Here is a 19288-nt window from a genome sequence, read left to right on the forward strand (position 1 = left end):
AGATCAGAGTCAGACCACGTCAAGGTAGCTGAACGCAATGACGGAGAATCTCAAAGAATCATCTAAATACATTCCTAGAAGTGTGTGACCTAGATATAATCATATTATCAACTCCTGCAACTTTATTTTAGTGGGAAAATCAAACCTCTGCTGAGGCAAGTCAAAACTGCAAGAAAATTGCTTTAAGGTTAGAGGAAACCTGCCCTTATGGACTAGAAAAACACAATATTTCTCATGGTGCAACAGTCTTAATTAAATTGACTTATTCTCTCCTGTGAGTCGATAGCCGTTTCCCCTGTCTCATCTAGCCATGGCTGATTTATGATATTTCAAGGCAGAGTAGTTTCTGGAGAGTAGTTTAAATGAAGCTTTCTTAAGTTATTATTGTTCCATTCTCACAGCCCTGAGAGCACTCAGGAGGGAGGGGGTCCTCTTGTTCTCTCTCCTATTGTGGGTTATGCATATTCAGCAATAAGCTCTCTCCTTGAGAGGAGTGCTCGCCTTTACTGTCATAGCAGATAAACACAAAAGCAACCATAATTGTGCCTCTAGTTCCATAAAAATCCCATTAAAACATTCTGTCATTGATTCTATAATGCCGATGTCGTGGTATTGTTCAATCTTCCTGAAAGCCAAGCATTAGTGGGACACAATGGCTCCCTTTGAAGCAACATTTTAAATATTGGATGACAAGCAAATTGCTAATTCTTACAGTTTTATAAATAATTGATGACACATTTTAGACCCTATAATTACACAGGCCCTAAGCTGGAACGACACACTGCAGTAAATCCTTTAGTTTTACTCACGTAAACTCCTATCCAAAACAACACCACTCTTTCCTTTGCTCAGACACACACCGAGTTATGTGCTCTTCTTGAGTAATGTGGTTTATGATTGCTCTTTGGAATATTATCTTATCCCAGATAGAACCCCTTATTAATTTGGATAGACACAAAACCACTCAATGAATTAAAACTAAATGAAAGCTGTAGACACAAATTATATCTCTGCATTCTCTTTCAGTTATCTAAGTTGTAGATTGTATCATAAATTATTCATCAGAGTTGGCTGCACCAAAGGCTAATTTCCAGTAGGAGAGTTCTCTAATGACATCAGAGGCACATCCATGGCTTTCAGCGTCTCTAAAGAGCTGCTAACATCAGGGCCATAAGTCACCTGTGTGATGTTGCTTTAGCTCTCTCTCTTCCTCTCTCCCTCTCTCTGAGTGTTTTGCAAATGCGGTCACTGCTTATATTTGGACAGGTTTGTGCTTTGACTAAACTCACTGGCTCACATTCTGAGGGAAAACAACAACTTCTGATATCTTTCCAGTAGACTCACCGCCACATTCTAAAACCAAGTGGGAGCCATTCAGTTTCATAACTGAGTTATGAGGCCAAACATATGCAATCATTTCATAATCAATGCTGATATGGTGAGAGGCTATATTGTTTTTATTCCTTCCCACAGCAACTTTAAATAGTTACTGAATTATAGATAAAGCTAATTCACACACTATCCTTTCTAACATCAACAACACTTTTTTGATAGTCTAAATCGGTACAGCGAGGCAGCTAGTAAGGGGCTTTTTAGGGGAATGTAAGAATGTGATGCCGATGTCATACAGTACCTTTACTGAAAGGGCACAGTATGACACCAGCAGGTACAGGATTGCCACACAAATGGTTAAAATGCTCAGAAACTATGTTTTCTATTAGACCATTTATTACAGTATTCATCTACCACCTCAGCCAGTTGTTGAGGTCATCTGGCTGTGCATCGATAACCAGCTAAAATGAAAGGGAAATCTACAGCCAAGAATAATCTAAATGAAAATATCTAGTCACAGTGGCTGCCTTTCATTGGATATGGATTTGGAACCGTCAGTTTAAACAGTCAGCTGTACGATAGGACTGTCTAAAATGGCTTCTTAGTAAGTGAAAATAGTCCATCTTTTAGCAGCAAACTAATTTACGGACATTCCATTCCATGTTGCCAGTGCTGTCCTCTGTATCAGTCTACCTCTTACTGGATGGCAAAAATGCCTTGAACTGATGAGCATACAAACAATAATTTACAATATGTGTCTGGTTATGTGATGGCAATTGCAATCTGAGAGTAACTCCACATTTTCCACTTGACATAGAATTATACAGCTGATTATTTTCAGTGAAGCCGTGCCTTTCTCAAGGGCAAAACAGCAGTGTCTACACCTGGGAATTAAACCTGCACACCCTCTGGCCACATGCCCATCCTCCATTGCTACTCCATTTTACCACTGGATCCCCTGAGCATTTCACTATATGCCTGAAAGGTATTTTCAATGAGTGTCATATTCAAATTAAGACCTTTTTGTATTTTCCTCCCTTATTACAAATGTTGACATACATGCTTTGTTAAGGAGGTTAGAGAATATTCTACATAGTCTACTGTCACATTATGATATCAGGTTAGATCAAATAAGCAAACTGCAATGTAAAGTTGCTATTATGTGTCTATCCTAAGTAGGTCACAAATAAATCAAACATCTAGTTTAGAGCGAGGAGCTATTTTTAGAGACCTTCCTTGGATGAAGCCACAGCAATATGAAAAGGTCACATATTCCTGACTTTGTAGAGATGCATTGAACGCCAACCATGGTATGAAACACAACTATGAAAACAGCTGTGCTTTTACTCACAATTATTTGTATTAGTTAGTTTTTTTGGTGTATAAGCACAATCTTACTAGGTAGCTTTGGTTAAGAGGCAAAGGGAAACGGAGATACATTTATTTATTTTTCTATATTACTTTTGGCTATATACAGAAATATTTCAGCACTTTTCTGCCATTCAAGCAGGAGTGGATTGGCCATCTGGCATTTCGGCTGGTACATTTTTAGTCCAGTGGGCCTGTCTAACTTGGGTTTTTAGCACAAAATTATAATTGTCTGCCTAATAATGGGGGCCTTAAGGAAAAAAATGGGCTGGTATGGGGGCCTCAAGGAAAGAAATTGGTAGGTGTAGGGGCCTCAAGGGGAAAAAACGGGCCAGTGTGTTAGAAATGCCAGGGACATTTTAGGTCCCAGTCCACCCCTACATTGGCATGTTCATAAAGAGATCCCAAGGGACCAAGGAAGGCCAAAGGAAGATAGTTTTACCTGTGATTTGATTTAAAGCAGGAAATGATCAGTATATTTCTATTCATGTTTATCTCCATAATAGCCTACATTTAATGCTTCTTTTTTTTTACTATCTCCATCTGTGTGTTGGAATTAGATATAAGAAGAAATAATTTACATTTGAACCATATCGAGATGTTAATCAATAACGAGTTCCTAAAAGGCAACAAACTTGGAAACATCTGTTTTGCTCTGAAATTACGTGTTACTTTTATTCCTTATTCTTATACTTATTTTATTTATTTATTTTAAACTGCATTGTTGGTTAGGGGCTTGTAAGTAAGCATTTCACTGTGAGGTCTAAACCTGTTGTATTCGGCGCTTGTGACTAATAACATTTGATTTTTGATTTGTAAGAGCAAGTCTGACCAATAATGGCTTTGCAACGGGCTGCCATAACTTTGATCATATACATAATTTGAATTCAAATGCATCACATATATTACTGTCAGAGAAACGTTTTAGGATAGAAGATAATAGCCTAGAATAGAAAATAATAAAATAAGAATAGATGCAGCAAGATCCACTCGTGATAATGCTTTCTGTTTTCCCACAACGTTTCCACCCTTTCCGATAGAGGGCAACATTGTCAATAGTAATACGAGCCATATTAGACCTACAAGAGTCACAGACTACCATCTTTAATTAATGAGAGACTCATCAAAAATATATGTTTTTGACTATATCAAACACCTTATAAGTAGTCCATGTAGTGAGCAACATCCTGTAATAAATGTATCATGCGCTGCTATATTAAACCTTATAAAGGCAAAATGTATTACCTGTGTTGATTGTGGAGACATTCCCGGTGCAGGCCAACATATTCACCATGTCTAATCAACGCATATTTATACAAAATAGTCCGCACATATGTTGAAAATGATAAGTATCTCTTAATTGCCATGTATTCACTGTAAAAGGCCCAGACTGTACTATGCCGAGTCCCTTCGGTCAAGGGAATGATGAACAACTGAATAATGAGAGGACTCCGCCAAACTGCCTTGATTGGTTGGGAGGTCAGGGCTATCCAAGCGTTGCATTACGTACGCAGCAGTGTGTGCGAAGGAGTATTGTATGCCAGTTTGGAGTGTGCACTGTACGCTGGAACTATCACTGGAAAAACTCCTTGCGAGTTCAAGTTAAATAGGCACAATATTTCACTTTATTTCCCAGCTGTTTTCTTTTTTTTATAGATTCTAAACTGGATTATTCACCCGTAGCCTATCAATGTCGTGATTCATGCACTTTGGATGAAGCAGTTCAGAACGGACTTCGAACATGAGTTGGTGTCTCCAATATACAGGCACACTGTAACATCTCAAGTGGATTGGAATTTCAATGCACGGGAGAGTAATTTCGACCTGAAATAAGGATTTTGCGCATTTTATCGCGAGTGTTTTGGAGTCTGCTACTACACATATGGAGTAGGCTATTTTGGAGATACGCAAAATGTTTTCTGTTAGAGCGTTATTATAGACGATACAATGAAATTGACTTATCTATAGACAACGGGTTCACCATACAAAGAAGAGTATAAGAAAACAGACGTGCCAGAGATCTTTCCTGAAGCAAGGACAAAGGGGTCACATTTACAGTATCGGATTGTTAAATGTGCATCAGCAACTGTAAAACACACTTCAGCGCACGGGTTCGCGGGCGAAGACTCCACTTGTTAACCGACTCAACATTATTTTCTGACCAGTGACATTTTGAAACTTGTTATACCAAGGAGTTAAACGTACGCATACCTTACAAATCTATTCGACACTGGAAGGTGATGAGATAAAGAATCCAGAACATTGTTTTACCTGCAATATACTCTTGTTCTGCTTGCATAGCCTGCACGGAACAGAGGAAACAGGATTTCACGATATCTATTCAGTGATGGTTATCATTTGTCATTTTAAACGTGATTTTACGCATGATCTACATGCGACACTAGCGAATGGGATCTAGAATTGTACATTTACACTGTATCCATTTTTGTTTTATGATTTCATCGTGCCGTTGATTCATTTGCATCACCGAATAAGCGTGGAAATGGCAGGCTCCTGTTCCAATTGGAAGTACTACCTTTGGTTTTTGACAGTCTTGTGCAGGTCGCTGTTGCCCGTGGCCAAAACGTTGGAATCGGTGGTTTGGAACTCACAAAACCCAAAGTAAGTGTTAAATGTGCTAATCTAGGATATATTAGACATATAGCCTATATCTGTATTATCATGCATTGAATACAACATAACGCTCATGCTATTCTATTAGCATGCGTAAAGATGCTAATGGTCAATACATATGAATAGGCAGGCGCCTGGACATGTTTCCAACTACTATTTGCGCTGAATGACATTCAGGGCTCTGTAAGGTGCTGGCTCTGATGCCTCACACAGTGTTGAATGGAAAAGCATAGGTCTACTGTAAAACAATATGAAGTGGAGTCATGGGGAAAGCCAGACATGGTTTGATATCCTATACATCATAAAGGCCATATTTTAAACCATCAATAATAAGCATAGTTCAGTTCTGCCTAGTGAGTCATTCATGGATTTCTAGATGTTATGGTAAATGTATTTCATTCAAGCTATGTTCGTTATTTAGATAGGATTCATTAACTCGTGTTTGTCATTATTCAACTTCCAACCAACATTTATGAGATGCCAAATTCACCTAGAATCACCCAGGCCCCATCATTTACTGTTAGGGAAGCCTACATCTACTGCAGCAGATTGGTCTCTATAATCAAGTGAGAGGCAGCAACTGCTCCTGGTGTGTGTGTGTGTGTGTGTGTGTGTGTGTGTGTGTGTGTGTGTGTGTGTGTTTGTGTGTAAGTGTGTGTGCTTGTGCGTGTGTGTGTGTGTGTGTGTGTGTGTGTGTGTGTGTGTGTGTGTGTGTAAGTGTGTGTGTGTAAGTGTGTGTGCTTGTGCGTGTGTGTGTGTGTGTGTGTGTGTGTGTTTGTGTGTAAGTGTGTGTGCTTGTGCGTGTGTGTGTGTGGGGGGGGGTTTTCAGGTGCTCTCCTCTGGATGGATTGACACATTTATAAATGTGTTTTCCAAGTTTAACCCTTATCTTTCTGGCTTTGAGGAAAGATACATTGGCTAATATAACATCCCCACTCAACATACTTCAGTCCTCAGAGCGTAACAGGGATTTTTTGAATATATAGGCCTTTAGTGGTATTTTGTTATTTGATCTAGATGAAGACATATCAAACATCTATATGTTTCATATGCATTTCAATCCAAGTTATTCCTGGAATCATTTCTGATCCTGCAATACCGAGTCTCCAATAGATTCCATGGGTAGTTTCTAGCTGTTGAGGCCAGTCTGTCTTTAATAATGCTATAGTGTATAAAATAACAATAACAGTATATGTGTGTGTGTATATATAACCCTTGGGCAAAATCTCTTCAATCAGTAAACATTAAAGTAATATAAGGGAACAAATTGAAGTGTTACCACAAGGTAGCAGTGAGTGATGTCTCTTGCATATATTTTTTTATAAAATATATTAATTATATTATCCAAGCATTCAATTAAGCTGATAAGGTGAATCACACCTTTTTATAATTAACTTAAAAATCGGAAATATTGAGAACACATCTCTATTATTCTTGAAAGCAATAACCGAGGGCCTCGGTATTCAGGATTTAAACACCAGCCGTGGATAGAGTCAAGTGAAGTGGCCTAGTCCTGAGCTTGTTCACTCAACAGTACACATTTTAAAATAAGTCACGACACGGAACAACGTAAAAGTGCTGACAGAGACAAGTCTTTAATTGCCGTTGAGCAGTTGTTAAAAAAGGGCTGTTTTGTTTTACAACAGTTGGTGGCTGTTTTCTCAAGTAAGTTAATGTTTGTTTACTTATCCACCGAGTGGTATTGCTTTGCTTTGCTTTGCCTACAATGCTGGTAGCTAGGTCGTCCAGAGTGCAGCCAGCCACTTAAAAGCTGATTACAGATCTATTGGGCCATGAGGACATGAAGACTTGATGATGTTCATACAGGCATCAAAATAAGTTAATTGATATGTTATAAATTGAATTCACACAAAAAATATTGATGATTGCACCTCCAGAGAAGCTAACTTCAAAGCATAATATATATATTTTCTTTCCAATGTATAAACTAAACATTTTCATTTTATTCAGAGCTGAGGCACGTTTATTTGGTTTATTTTGCTGAATTGGTTCAGACTAAGTTTGCTCCAACTGCACCTGTGGTTTTTGAATTGGAATGTAGCAGCCATTTTGTATCAAGACATTGTATGTCAAACAAATTTGTCAGTAGTTCGGATGAGTTTCATTGTGTGTTCAGTGTGGATGTAAACTCAAACTTCAGTTCTCAAATGATCAGAGACCACACAAAATGTCAACATAAGTAATGTATTTCGAAGAAGACATTGTCTCAAGTGTTTAATATTGCCTTATAACAAAACAGGCCAAAGCAAGTCTTTTCAGGGACGCTAAAATAAACATTGTTTGAGTTCTTGTTGACTGTAATGATTTTATGACTCGAGGTGATGGCCCAGAAATAGGCTTAATAGATGTCTAACTCGGACATATGGAATAACACTACCCCCATGCAAGCGCAGGCAAATCACTCTGTAAAGCAGCTTACAGGGCTTTCCACAGTAATTCCAGGCAGATCGACTCACAATTTTTTTTAAGACACATTTACGCAAAGGCCCCTGGTATATACTTTTTTGTCTGTTAGTTGTGCATGTTCGACAGCACTTCTTATTACATGTTAAATATCATTTACGATTCTGTGATTTCCAATTTTGTCTCAATACGATACTTGACGTCTCTGTCAATGTTGACTCAAATTGTCTGCATACAGTTTCAAATAGGACATATAGCCAATATTGATGGATCAACACTGAACTTAGCTGAGACGTACTGTATGTTGGGACTTTTATTTTGACACTCAGTATTTCTGTTACTTGTTCAGAGTAACAGACTCTACGAGTGAGGAAGGCTTTAGGGTTGCTACTATTCCCTTCTCCACTCTTTATTATTTTCCCTTATTAAAATAATGTAGCCGGCCCACCACATTGAGTCATACGCACTTCAGACACACTGTCTGCTGATTCCTCCCCAGTACCAGAACACTGGCGTGAATAGCCCACACTAATTTGACAGCTATACACTTAAGAAAAGTACTCCATTCATGTAATCACATGAAGTCACACTCTAACACGTAGATAGGCCTACTGTGATACAGAGATCAAACTCGTACAGCATTGAAAAGCAGATCTAGTGATTGGGTACATGAGGAACAGCTTGTGGTAGACCAGGGAACTTCACAGAATGCGTAAGAGTGTAAACAATAGACACAATACAAAGATTATTGCATATAAATGCAGTTGTTCTTTGATCACAAGTCAACATTTTAAGATATTGTTAACATTTTGGAAAAGTTGTTTCTTGCAGACTTCTAATTTATATGTTCAAATGCACAATAGATAAAGCTATTCCAAATTCTATTTCAGGCATATATTTACAAATATTTACTTTTACAACCAGTAGATTTGTATTTTTTTCTGTGATATTACTGTAGGAGTATTGTTGTTGTTGTTTTTTTTACAAGAGGGATGGATAAGCATAGACGATATTTTCCAATACATTTTTTCTACCTAAGAGAAAGAAGGGGATATAGTTGGTAATTGGATTTATTGATATTGAACAAACTTGTTCCTTTCTAATTTCTCAGGAGGGAATAAAATTAGTAGGTAATTGAAAATCTGTCTTTCATTAACAAAGGAGATTTCTCTAAGTTCCTCTGAGAAGTGAGCTCACTGGCAACTTAAGATAGGTTTACCTGCATTTACTATATTGTAGATCTACCATGAAAAAAAGAGAGAATATTTTGTTCAAAGTATAAGCAAATATATTATGACAAACCTTTCTTTATTTTGTTATATGAGCATCTTGTTCTAAGCCGTAGAAAAAATACTTCATGTCATATTTGTCATCTTAAAATGTAGTTTGTTGTAGCAATTTCCATGTTGGGCTCACTGATATCCCACACAAACATTGAGAAAGAATATAGTAGTTTGTCACCTAGATTGACAGTGGTTATCATACATGTTTTTCACATTTTGTTGCATTACAAAGTGAGATTGAAATAGATTTTATTGTGCTTTTTTGTCATTGATCTGCACAACATGCTCCATAATGTCAAAGTGAAAAAAACTCTACACATTTTTACAAATGAATGCAAATTCAATAACTTAAATGCAGTCATTGCACAAGTATTTACCCCCTTTGTTTAGGCAAGCCTAAATTAATTCAGGAGTAACAAATCACATAATAAGTTATTTGGACTCACTCTGTGTGGTTGACATTATTTTTTTAATGACTACCCCTTATTCTCTCCCCCAAACATACAGCATCTGTAATATCCCTCAGTCGAGTATTGAATTTCAAGCACAGATTCAACTACAAAGACCAAACTTTCTGAAAGCCTCATAAAGAAGGGCAGTGATTAGTAGATGGGTAACAATAACAAATCAGACATTGAGTATCTCTTTAAGCATGGTCAAGTTAATAATTAGGCTGTGGATTACGTATTAAACCAACCAGACACATCAAAGATACAGTCGTCCTTCTGAACTGAGCTGCAGGACAGGTAGGAAACTGCTCAGGGATGTCACCACAAGGCTATTATTTTAGAAATGAGATCAATGGCTGTGATGGGAGAAAACTGAGGATGGACCAACAACATTGTAGTGACTCCAAAATAATGACCTAAATGACAGAGTAAAAAGAAGAATAAAAACAAACAGAATCCAAAACATGCACATGTATGCAACAAGGCTTAGTGCAATACTGCAAAAAACACTGCAAAGGAATACACTTTTTGACCTAAATGCAAAGCCTTATGTTTGGGGCGAATCCAAAACCTCACGTCACTGAGTAACTGCCTCCTACTTTTCAAGCATGGTGGTGGCTGCATCATGGCATGGGTATGCTTGACACCGGCAATGACTGGGGAGGTTTTCAGGACAAAAAGAAACGGGATGGAGCTAAGCACAGACAAAATCCTAGAGGAAAACCTGCTTAATTCTGCTTTATAGCAGACACTGGGAGAGGAGTTCACTTTTCAGCAGGACAATAATCTACAACAGAAGGTCAAATCTACACTGGAGTTGTTTACCTGGAAGACAGTGAATGTTCCTGAGTGTCCAAGTTGCAGTTTTGACTTAATCTGCTTGAAAATCTATGGCAAGACTTGAAAATGGCTGTCTAGCCATGATCCCTAACACCTTGACCGAACTTGAAGAATTTTGAAAACAATTATGGGCAAATATTTTTAATAGACTTATCTAATAAGACTCACAGGGGTGAATACTTATCTAATCAAGATATATTAGTGTTTTATTTTACATTAATCTTAATCTTCCACTGACATTACATAGTATTGTGTGTAGATATTTTTTGTTATTGTTGATTGAGTGATTGATATGATTTATTTAAGTGTCATACACCTACTGGTGCCCAGCCCACATGGGCTTACAAGACACTACTAAACACACTATCATTTTTCTTGTACTCAAAACAAAATACATTTAACAAATTATATGCATATAATAATCATGGCCAGAACAGCTACCATCTAGCCACACTACACAAACAGTACATTTCTCCTTCTCCTCCAGGCATTGTGAACAATCTGAGCAATCTCAAACACGCCCTGTCTGAAACAAAATTCAAGCCTCTGCTCGCCCTGTAAGCAGAATACTTCAGGGTTATTGCCACATTTTTTTATATACAAAAAAGAACATGTCTCAGATCGTCATACAGAGGGCTATAAAACACTAAATTGATTTCTTCAAGATCACACAGTAGGCATGTTCTAAAAATTATCTTCAGGCACTCTGTTAAACCTACACGTCTTTATAACCGGGGGGGGGGGGGGGGGGATCTGAGTAGTGCGCTAACTGACCTTTGGCTTTTTGTTAGGTTCAGGTGGACATATGGTTCAGTGATGTAGTTCTCTTTGATGAGAGTGTACATTCTAAGTTTAGGTTAAAACCAAATATCAGCTGCTCAATTTTCCTTTTGGATCAGAAAAGGCTTGTCCTTGATTTGGTTAACACCACATGGAAATTTGTTCCCGAAATTACCATATTTTTGGTGAAACTGTATTTCAGTTTCACAACAAATAGATAATTCTCTAGCCCATGGATAGTTATGAGTAAGGTCCCAGTCCAATTTGTTTTTGTGATTCTGTGTTCTGGCATATTTATTAGTCTATTCCATAGACGTACCATGTCAGTTTGTCTATATATTGTAGATGTGGTCAGTATAGATGTGATCAGTGATTTTGTAACTTTGTAACACAATAAAATGTGAAGAAATCCAAGCGGGGTGAATACGTATGATAGGCACTGTACTACATGTAGGATGCTGTTGTGCTTTTGAGACCCATCACTGCTGGACCTCATAAATTCACCCTGTCATCTCTCTCCCTTGTGAGAACAATAGCAATGTAATCCTGTCCTGTATTTCCCAAGATTATGGGTTATGTGTCAGATAGAGCCAAGCAGGTGGTGGCCAGTTAGTCCTACTGTATGTCTTCAAGAGACTAGATGTGCTGTTTTTAACCATTGGTGCATGTGAAATACAGGCAAAGGCAAGCTTTTAGACAACTTGCATTTACACACTAACAATACTAGTTTCATAATGTTGTTAAGGTCTCCTCGCGGAGGTTATGATAGGATAACAGGACAACAGGCTGTTAATTAAGAAGAAAAAACGTTTGAATGCAGTATCATTCCATTTGATGGTGCACTTCATACCATAATTACACTGTAGTCAATGATTCAGAAATGATCTTTGCCTTTTAAAGCCAGGGAGTATTATTTTTGTCTGTGCTCAGTGCGCTATCTTGAAATCAGACCCTCTAACTAGGTAATTTAACTAATCCCATATTAAATCCTCAGTCAAAAATGAGAAAGGAGACACCAAAGGTTAATGTTTTAACTATCCAGTTAATGTATTATTAAAGTTATCAATTAGGGAGTGAAACCTCTGAAATCTCACACGGTGAAGACCAATACGAGAGACTATCTGTCTTCAGTGACTGGTTTATGGTTATGTCAACAGTTCGACATGATGTTGTAAAACGGGAGAAAACATTGCATTTGATTTGTGTTTTAATTATTTTCACAAAGTCACATATAGACATTTACGGATATAGTTTGGTCCGGAGATTCAGCAGCGTATAATAAACGGAGAAGATATCGAGTGTCCTGTGTGTTTAATACATTAGAGCCAAGTGGAGTAGCTCAAGCTTTGCTTGACTGTGCCATCATGATCAATGCGCCTGTGATTAAAACTGACAGTCTAGAGATTAACTCTGTCACTGTTTAAATAGGCTGTGCCAACCCTCCAGCCTTTAATAAACCCACCCATGCCCCTGCTCCCTAGGTTTCAGCCGTAGTTTACACAAGAAAGAGATTCCTTTGAGAAGTGTCACAGGAGTGGTTTTGTTCTCTTCCTGCCCTCATCCCTTCATGCTGGTTCTGATAACGTTTCAGAGAAACCCAGACCCCATCACAAAGAGGAGAGACTTAGAGCCACCTCAGGACGGCTTAACACAAAAATGAAAGGAAAGTAAAAGCAGTCATTGTGTCATTAGGCACTCTAATATTCCACTTTTAGAAAGTAGTGGAGCTACTATTCCAGACAGTTGTCGGAGTCTACCTTTTTCAGCCATTAATGGCTTGATTCTGATCAACTGAGCACCTGAGGAAGGTCATTGTACGTACATAACATCGTTGTGAGATATACAAGGCATGGTTTTAGACATTTTATTATCTTGGTTAACCCAGAACTAAAGTATTGCGTAATTGGTTAGATTCTCAATTAAGTTCTGGGTACATACATTTGAAGTTGGAAATTTACATACACCTTAGCCAAATACATTTAAATTAAGTTTTTTCACAATTCCTGACATTTAATCCTAGTACAAATTCCCTGTCTTAGGTCAGTTAGGATAACCACTTTATTTTAAGAATGTGAAATGTCAGAATAATTGTACAGAGAATGATTTATTTCAGCTTTTATTTAATTCATCACATTCCCAGTGGGTCAGAAGTTTACATACACTCAATTAGTATTTGGTAGCATTACCTTTAAATTGTTTAACTTGGATCGAATGTTTCGGGTAGCCTTCCACAAGCTTCCCACAATATGTTGGGTGAATTTAGGCCCATTCCTCCTGACAGAGCTGGTGTAACTGAGTCAGGTTTGTAGGCCTCCTTGCTGGCACACACTTTTTCAGTTCTGTCCAGAAATTCTCTATACGATTGAGGTCAGGGCTTTGTAATGGCCACTCCAATACCTTGATTTTGTTGTCCTTAAGCCATTTTACCACAACTTTGGAAGTATGCTTGGGGTCATTGTCCATTTGGAAGACCCATTTGCGACCAAGTTTTAACTTCCTGACTGATGTTTTGAGGTGTTGCTTCAATATATCCATATAATTGTCCTACCACATGATGCCATCTATTTTGTGAACTGCACCAGTCCCTCCTGCAGCAAAGCACCCCCACAACATGATGCTGCCACCCCCGTGCTTCACGTTGGGATGGTGCTCTTCGGCTTGCAAGCCTCCCCCTTTTTCCTCCAAGCATAACGATGGTCATTATGGCCAAAAATTTATATTTTGTTCCATCAGAACAAAGGACATTTCTTCAAAAAGTACGATCTTTGTTCCCATGTGTAGTTACAAACCGTAGGCTGACTTTTTTTATGGAGGTTTTGGAGTAGTGGCTTCTTCCTTGCTGAGTGGCCTTTCAGGTTATGTCGATATAGGACTCATTTTACTGTGGATATAGATACTTCTGTACCTGTTTCCTCCAGCATCTTCACAAGGTCCTTTGATGTTGTTCTGGGATTGATTTGCACTTTTCGCACCAAAGTACGTTCATCTCCAGGAAACAGAGTGCGTCTCTTTCCTGAGCGGTATGACGCCTGCGTGGTCCCATGGTGTTTATACTTGCATACTATTGTTTGTACAGATGAACGTGGTACCTTCAGGTGTTTGTAAATTGCTCCTAAGGAAGAACCAGACTTGTGGAGGTCTATAATTTTTTGGCTGATTTCTTTTGATTTTTCCATGATGTCAAGCAAATGTAACCGATGTGAAATTGCTAGCTAGTTCGCGGGCTGCACGCTAATAGCGTTTCAATCGGAGTCACTCGCTCTGAGAACTTGAAGTAGTTGTTCCCCTTGCTCTGCAAGGGCCGTGGCTTTTATGGAGCGATGGGTAACGATGCTGAGGGTAGCTGTTGTCTATGTGTACAGAAGAGGGTCCCTGGTTCGAGCCCAGGTAGGGGCGAGGAGAGGGACAGAAGCTATACTGTTACACAAAGAGTTACTGAGTTTGAAGGTAGGCCTTGAAATACCTCCAGAGGTGCACCTCTAATTGACTCAAATGGTGTCAATTAGCCTATCAGAAGCTTCTAAAGCCATGACATAATTTTCTGGAATTTTCCAAGCTGTTTAAAGGCACAGTCAATTTAGTGTATGTAAACTTCTGACCCACTGGAATTGTGATACAGTGATTTATAATGGAAATAATCTGTATGTAAAAAATTGTTGGAAAAATTACTTGTGTCATGCACAAAGTAGATATCCTTGTCCTAACCGACTTGCCAAAATTATAGTTTGTTAACAAGAAATTTGTGGAGTGGTTGAAAAATGAGTTTTAATGACTCCAACCTAAGTGTATGTAAACTTCCGACTTCAACTGTACGTGTTAAGAGAAGATAGAACGAAGATCGGAACTGGAACAAATAGCTCCACTATCTCTCTCTTTGCAAGTTTCAGGCAAGTCTATGGGCCAAATGTCCCATCGAGAAGCTAACACCTGCAAAATTGTGATTTGTCCGAATAACCAGTGAAGAAAAACCCAACCTGGGACTAATGCTGCTCATCTCACGCATCCCGTTGTATCATGACAGATCTACGGTAAAAGAGATTCTATGAAATTACTAGAGGGGCTATGTCATAAATCCTCAAAGTTCCAGAATAAGGTGAAAATGACAACCATTAAACGCAGAGTCAATATTCACGACATAAGAAGGAATTGCCCTCGACCACACCCACAAATTTGGGAAAACAACATTCCTTCCCATTCACCCCCATTGTAAAAGAGACAACTTCTTTGTTGGTTTTTAGTTATACAGAAATAACAAAACATGCCGAAATGTTGATGTGTTGTTCAATGTACATGTAACCAAGTCAAAAATCCCGACCTATGGATCGCAATGCTCCTATGTAGGAAAAAATAGAGCATGCGAGAAGAGCCCTGTGACTTCACGCTATTCGCCTTTGTAGAGTGGGAAATGTGCGGACTCTGTGTCCAATTAGGCTACACGTTACTATGTGTGTGGAAAACATTTAATCACAGGTAAGGCATATATCTTGTTTAGTATAGTTAATTTATAACGCCACTCACTATTTCTAGCTGTATAGTCAATTTGTTTGTGTTCTAGGGCTTGGCTAGCTTAATGTTCCGGTCGGTAGCTAGCTAACTCACTCGGCTCCTAGCACCGTCATGAATAGGGGCATGAGGGAAGCCCTGCAATATTATGTTTTTCTAAGTAGTGAGAACAGGCAATGTTGAAAGGTAATCTTTAGACGTGTTGTACTTTTGTAATTGACTAAAACAAGAAGACAACAAGAAAATTGTGTTTGAAAAGGGTCATGTTTTTGCTGTGAGTTAATGGGGTAACCTAGGTAACCACAGGTTGTTTTCCCAACAGGCGGGCATTCTATTTAATACCGATCGGGACTATTGTTTGAATGTAATGTTGGCATATTGGCAGTTTAAAGGTGCACTATGCAGAAATCGCTCGGCCATTTCCTGGTTGCAAAAATTCTAATAGTTACCTAATTTCAGTTTATGTGACAAAACAAGCAAGTATAGTGTTTAGAATTATTGTGCCATCTAAACCGATGTGAAATATATTTTCCATAACCCAAAATATTGTATTTTCAGCTGGTGTGCAAAACCGAAAGTAAAAGACGCAAAAACGAAACCTAAAGCATCAAAATGTAATTTTAGAAATGTGACGTATTTTATATATGTAAGTCTCATTGAAAGCAAGTCTACAAATGTTAGATCAGTTCTATATGTGCTATTTTTATGCTTCCTGTTTTCAAGTTTTGGCATCTTTTGCTTTCAGGTTTTGTACACCAGCTTCAAACAGCTGAAAATACAATAATTTGGGTTATGGAAAATATAGTTTACAGCGGTTTAGATGATACAATGATTCTCCACACTATATTTGCTTGTTTAGGTCACACAAAGTGACATTTGATGAACTATAAGAATTTTAGCAACCAGGAGATGGATGAGCTATTTCTACATAGTGCATCTTTAGGAACAGGAAGCATAGAAATAGCGCACATAGGACAGATCCACCGCTTCTTAGACTTTCTTTCAATGAGAATGACAGATCTATAACTCACATTTCTATATGACTTTAGTCAGATTGCCCAAAAAGTTGCATATTGGAACTTTAATAATAAAAAAATAAAAAAATGGAACCATTCCTCTGTCTGGCTAACAAACATACAGTGCAGATAAATTATTACAATTAATTATTTTACATAATATCTTATCACATAACTGGAAAACCATGATTGACCAAAGTGTCTGACCTTTATCCCATCATAAGAAGGTTCATGTCCATTTGCGTGTATGTTTTCTGCCCACAAGAGATTAGACATTTTGAGATGAAGACTTGAGAACTGTTACCTCATCTTATGTCTATGAAAAGATCGATGTATCACCATTCTCATGTGGGCCACATTCTCCTCTCTGAGTGCTCTGTAACTGACTGATAAGGTCACTTTAAGTGGCCTTTCCCTTTTAGTTACTTATTTAAATCAATACATGAAAAGGGAATATTCAGGGGAATGTTTTACAGCATGTTTTCTCAGGGCTACTCTGGGGAGTGAGCTTTCCACCCAAATGCACTGTTAATGGACGACCCAAATCTCTTGCACTAACATATGTATTTTCTAGCTGTTACAATTACATTTTTTTTTCATGTGACGACTAGTATGTGCTGGACCTTTTATGAATCTGTTGACAGTCTGGATGTAAAGTTCCTTAGCACTGACTCATGCATTCACAGCCCTTTTAAATGAAATACTGAGCTCTCTAATGCAATGAAAGATACCCAAATGCTTAAGGGGCAACTAATAATTCATGTTGTCTGTTAATGTCTGATTGTTGAACATGTGTCATTAGATTGGACCCCAAAGCAGTTACCGTTACAAAGGGGCTCACATGTAGACAAAGGAAGCTGAGAAGTAGAAATCAGTTATTTCAAGTTTCTGGATATATTTGAAAGGCACATTCAGAAGCGTAGTACATTAGTGGTAGTCCTATAGAAAATTATATAAAATAGCCAGTGATGTGTGGTTCGGAAATGTTATATTTTCATTACCGACATTTTGTATAAAGTTGCATGAGAAAATGGATGCATGCGTTTTTCCATCTCTCGTCACAGCCGTTACATGCAGTTGACTGAAAACCATTGAGTTCATATTTATTGGCAGAGTAGGCTGAGTCATTGTTGAGCGTCACAAGAACGGCATTGTTTGGCACCCTCGATCCATGACCATTCCTAAGTTAACTACAACATTCATTTAACTCTACTAAACAATCAAGGGCTTGGGATAATGCGGTTGGGGGTTGTCAGTTCTACATGCCTAGCTCATGCTTGCACAAAAATGGCAAAGAGGTTACTGTACAGAATGGGGATTGTGTAGCACAAGGGGAGAAGAACAGATGTTAGATATCAGAGGCACAGATCACACAAAGGGTATTCCACCAAACACTCTCACCTTGGAACTCAGCATACACATCGCCCCAACCAACTGTGAGATTTGGATACAGATATTGCTTTCCACAAATGCATATGGTTCCCCTAACATAGTGCTCTTTGTTGTTGAGGGCTTCAACAATATAATAGTTTTTGCATTCACAGTTTGTAGCAGAACTTATTTAACTTATGGTGGTCTGTGTTAATAGTATGCACAGGTTTTCTTAAAAGTTGTTTTAAATTGTTTTGTTTTAATGGTAAGGACGGCTAAAGGTGCGGTCATGTATAGACATGCTATGTCTCTTCTTGTATTATCTTGTATCTTAAAATCAATGTTATACACGCACGCACACACACACACACACACACACACACACACACACACACACACACACACACACACACACACACACACACACACACACACACACACACACACACACACACACACACACACACACACACACACACACACACACACACACACACACAGAGACTCTGATCGGATCTGACTCCATTAGTTACACTTATGTATTGAGCAGGATCCCAAACAGGGAAGCAAGTGGTTTGATCTTCTTCATGGAGAGGACAGCAGTAGGGAAACCCTTGTGTCTCTCTGCATTCCAAATCTAGTTCCTGGCTCTGGAACGGATGGATGTGACAGCCATTCCAAAGCCCATTAGAACTGGCGTTTCAGAATAGATTTAACTGAATGGCTGATGCCGTGAGCCTGATAGGCCGAGTCTTCCGTAAGTGTGTCACTGCGCCAGATGGACTCTTTGCTAGAATATTTTATTATTAATTATGAAACAGACCCTTTAATTTGTACCGTGCATCATGAAAGAAATCACACAGCAGAAATGGCATAACACAGACAGAGTGATTATAACTATATAGACCCTGACTGTGACAAATAGATAACAGCCACCTTTCAAATTTCATGAACATGATTTTTCTCCCTCTCTGAGAGTGCACGTCAGATGAGAGCCGCCTTGAGGTTTGCTGAGGTTTTCCTCTCTCCTTTGTCTGGCCGTCCAGCTCTATGAAGGCTAGTGATCCAATGTGTCTGTAAACCAGGGCTTTCTCCATGCCACCTTTAACCCATTCTACTGGGGCTCCTTGAAGGCCCTCTCAAGGCGTTGCTATGTGAATGACCAGCATGAAAGGATTCCCTAGTCCACTGCACAGAGTTTGGGGGGAGGAGGGGGGTGGATTAAAAGTCACGCTGTTAACGGTACAGCTCCCAAGGATTGGCGGACCCTCAAACCGCCGAGTGCCCT

The 19288-nt window shown here is 38.6% G+C and overlaps 1 protein-coding gene across 1 annotated transcript in view; it reads left to right on the top strand.

Moving 5' to 3' along the window:
- The first annotated feature begins 4213 nt into the window (after nt 1-4213).
- Nucleotides 4214-19288, top strand: part of LOC139422945 (ephrin-B1-like) — a 70623-nt gene continuing 55548 nt past the window's right edge. The window contains exon 1 of the mRNA XM_071174439.1: nt 4214-5322. Within this exon, the coding sequence (XP_071030540.1) occupies nt 5204-5322 (119 nt within the window). The 5' untranslated portion in view covers nt 4214-5203. The remainder of the gene's footprint in view (nt 5323-19288) is intronic.

This window comes from Oncorhynchus clarkii, chromosome 12 (assembly GCF_045791955.1).
Source record: "Oncorhynchus clarkii lewisi isolate Uvic-CL-2024 chromosome 12, UVic_Ocla_1.0, whole genome shotgun sequence".
Taxonomy (NCBI): Eukaryota; Metazoa; Chordata; class Actinopteri; order Salmoniformes; family Salmonidae; genus Oncorhynchus; species Oncorhynchus clarkii.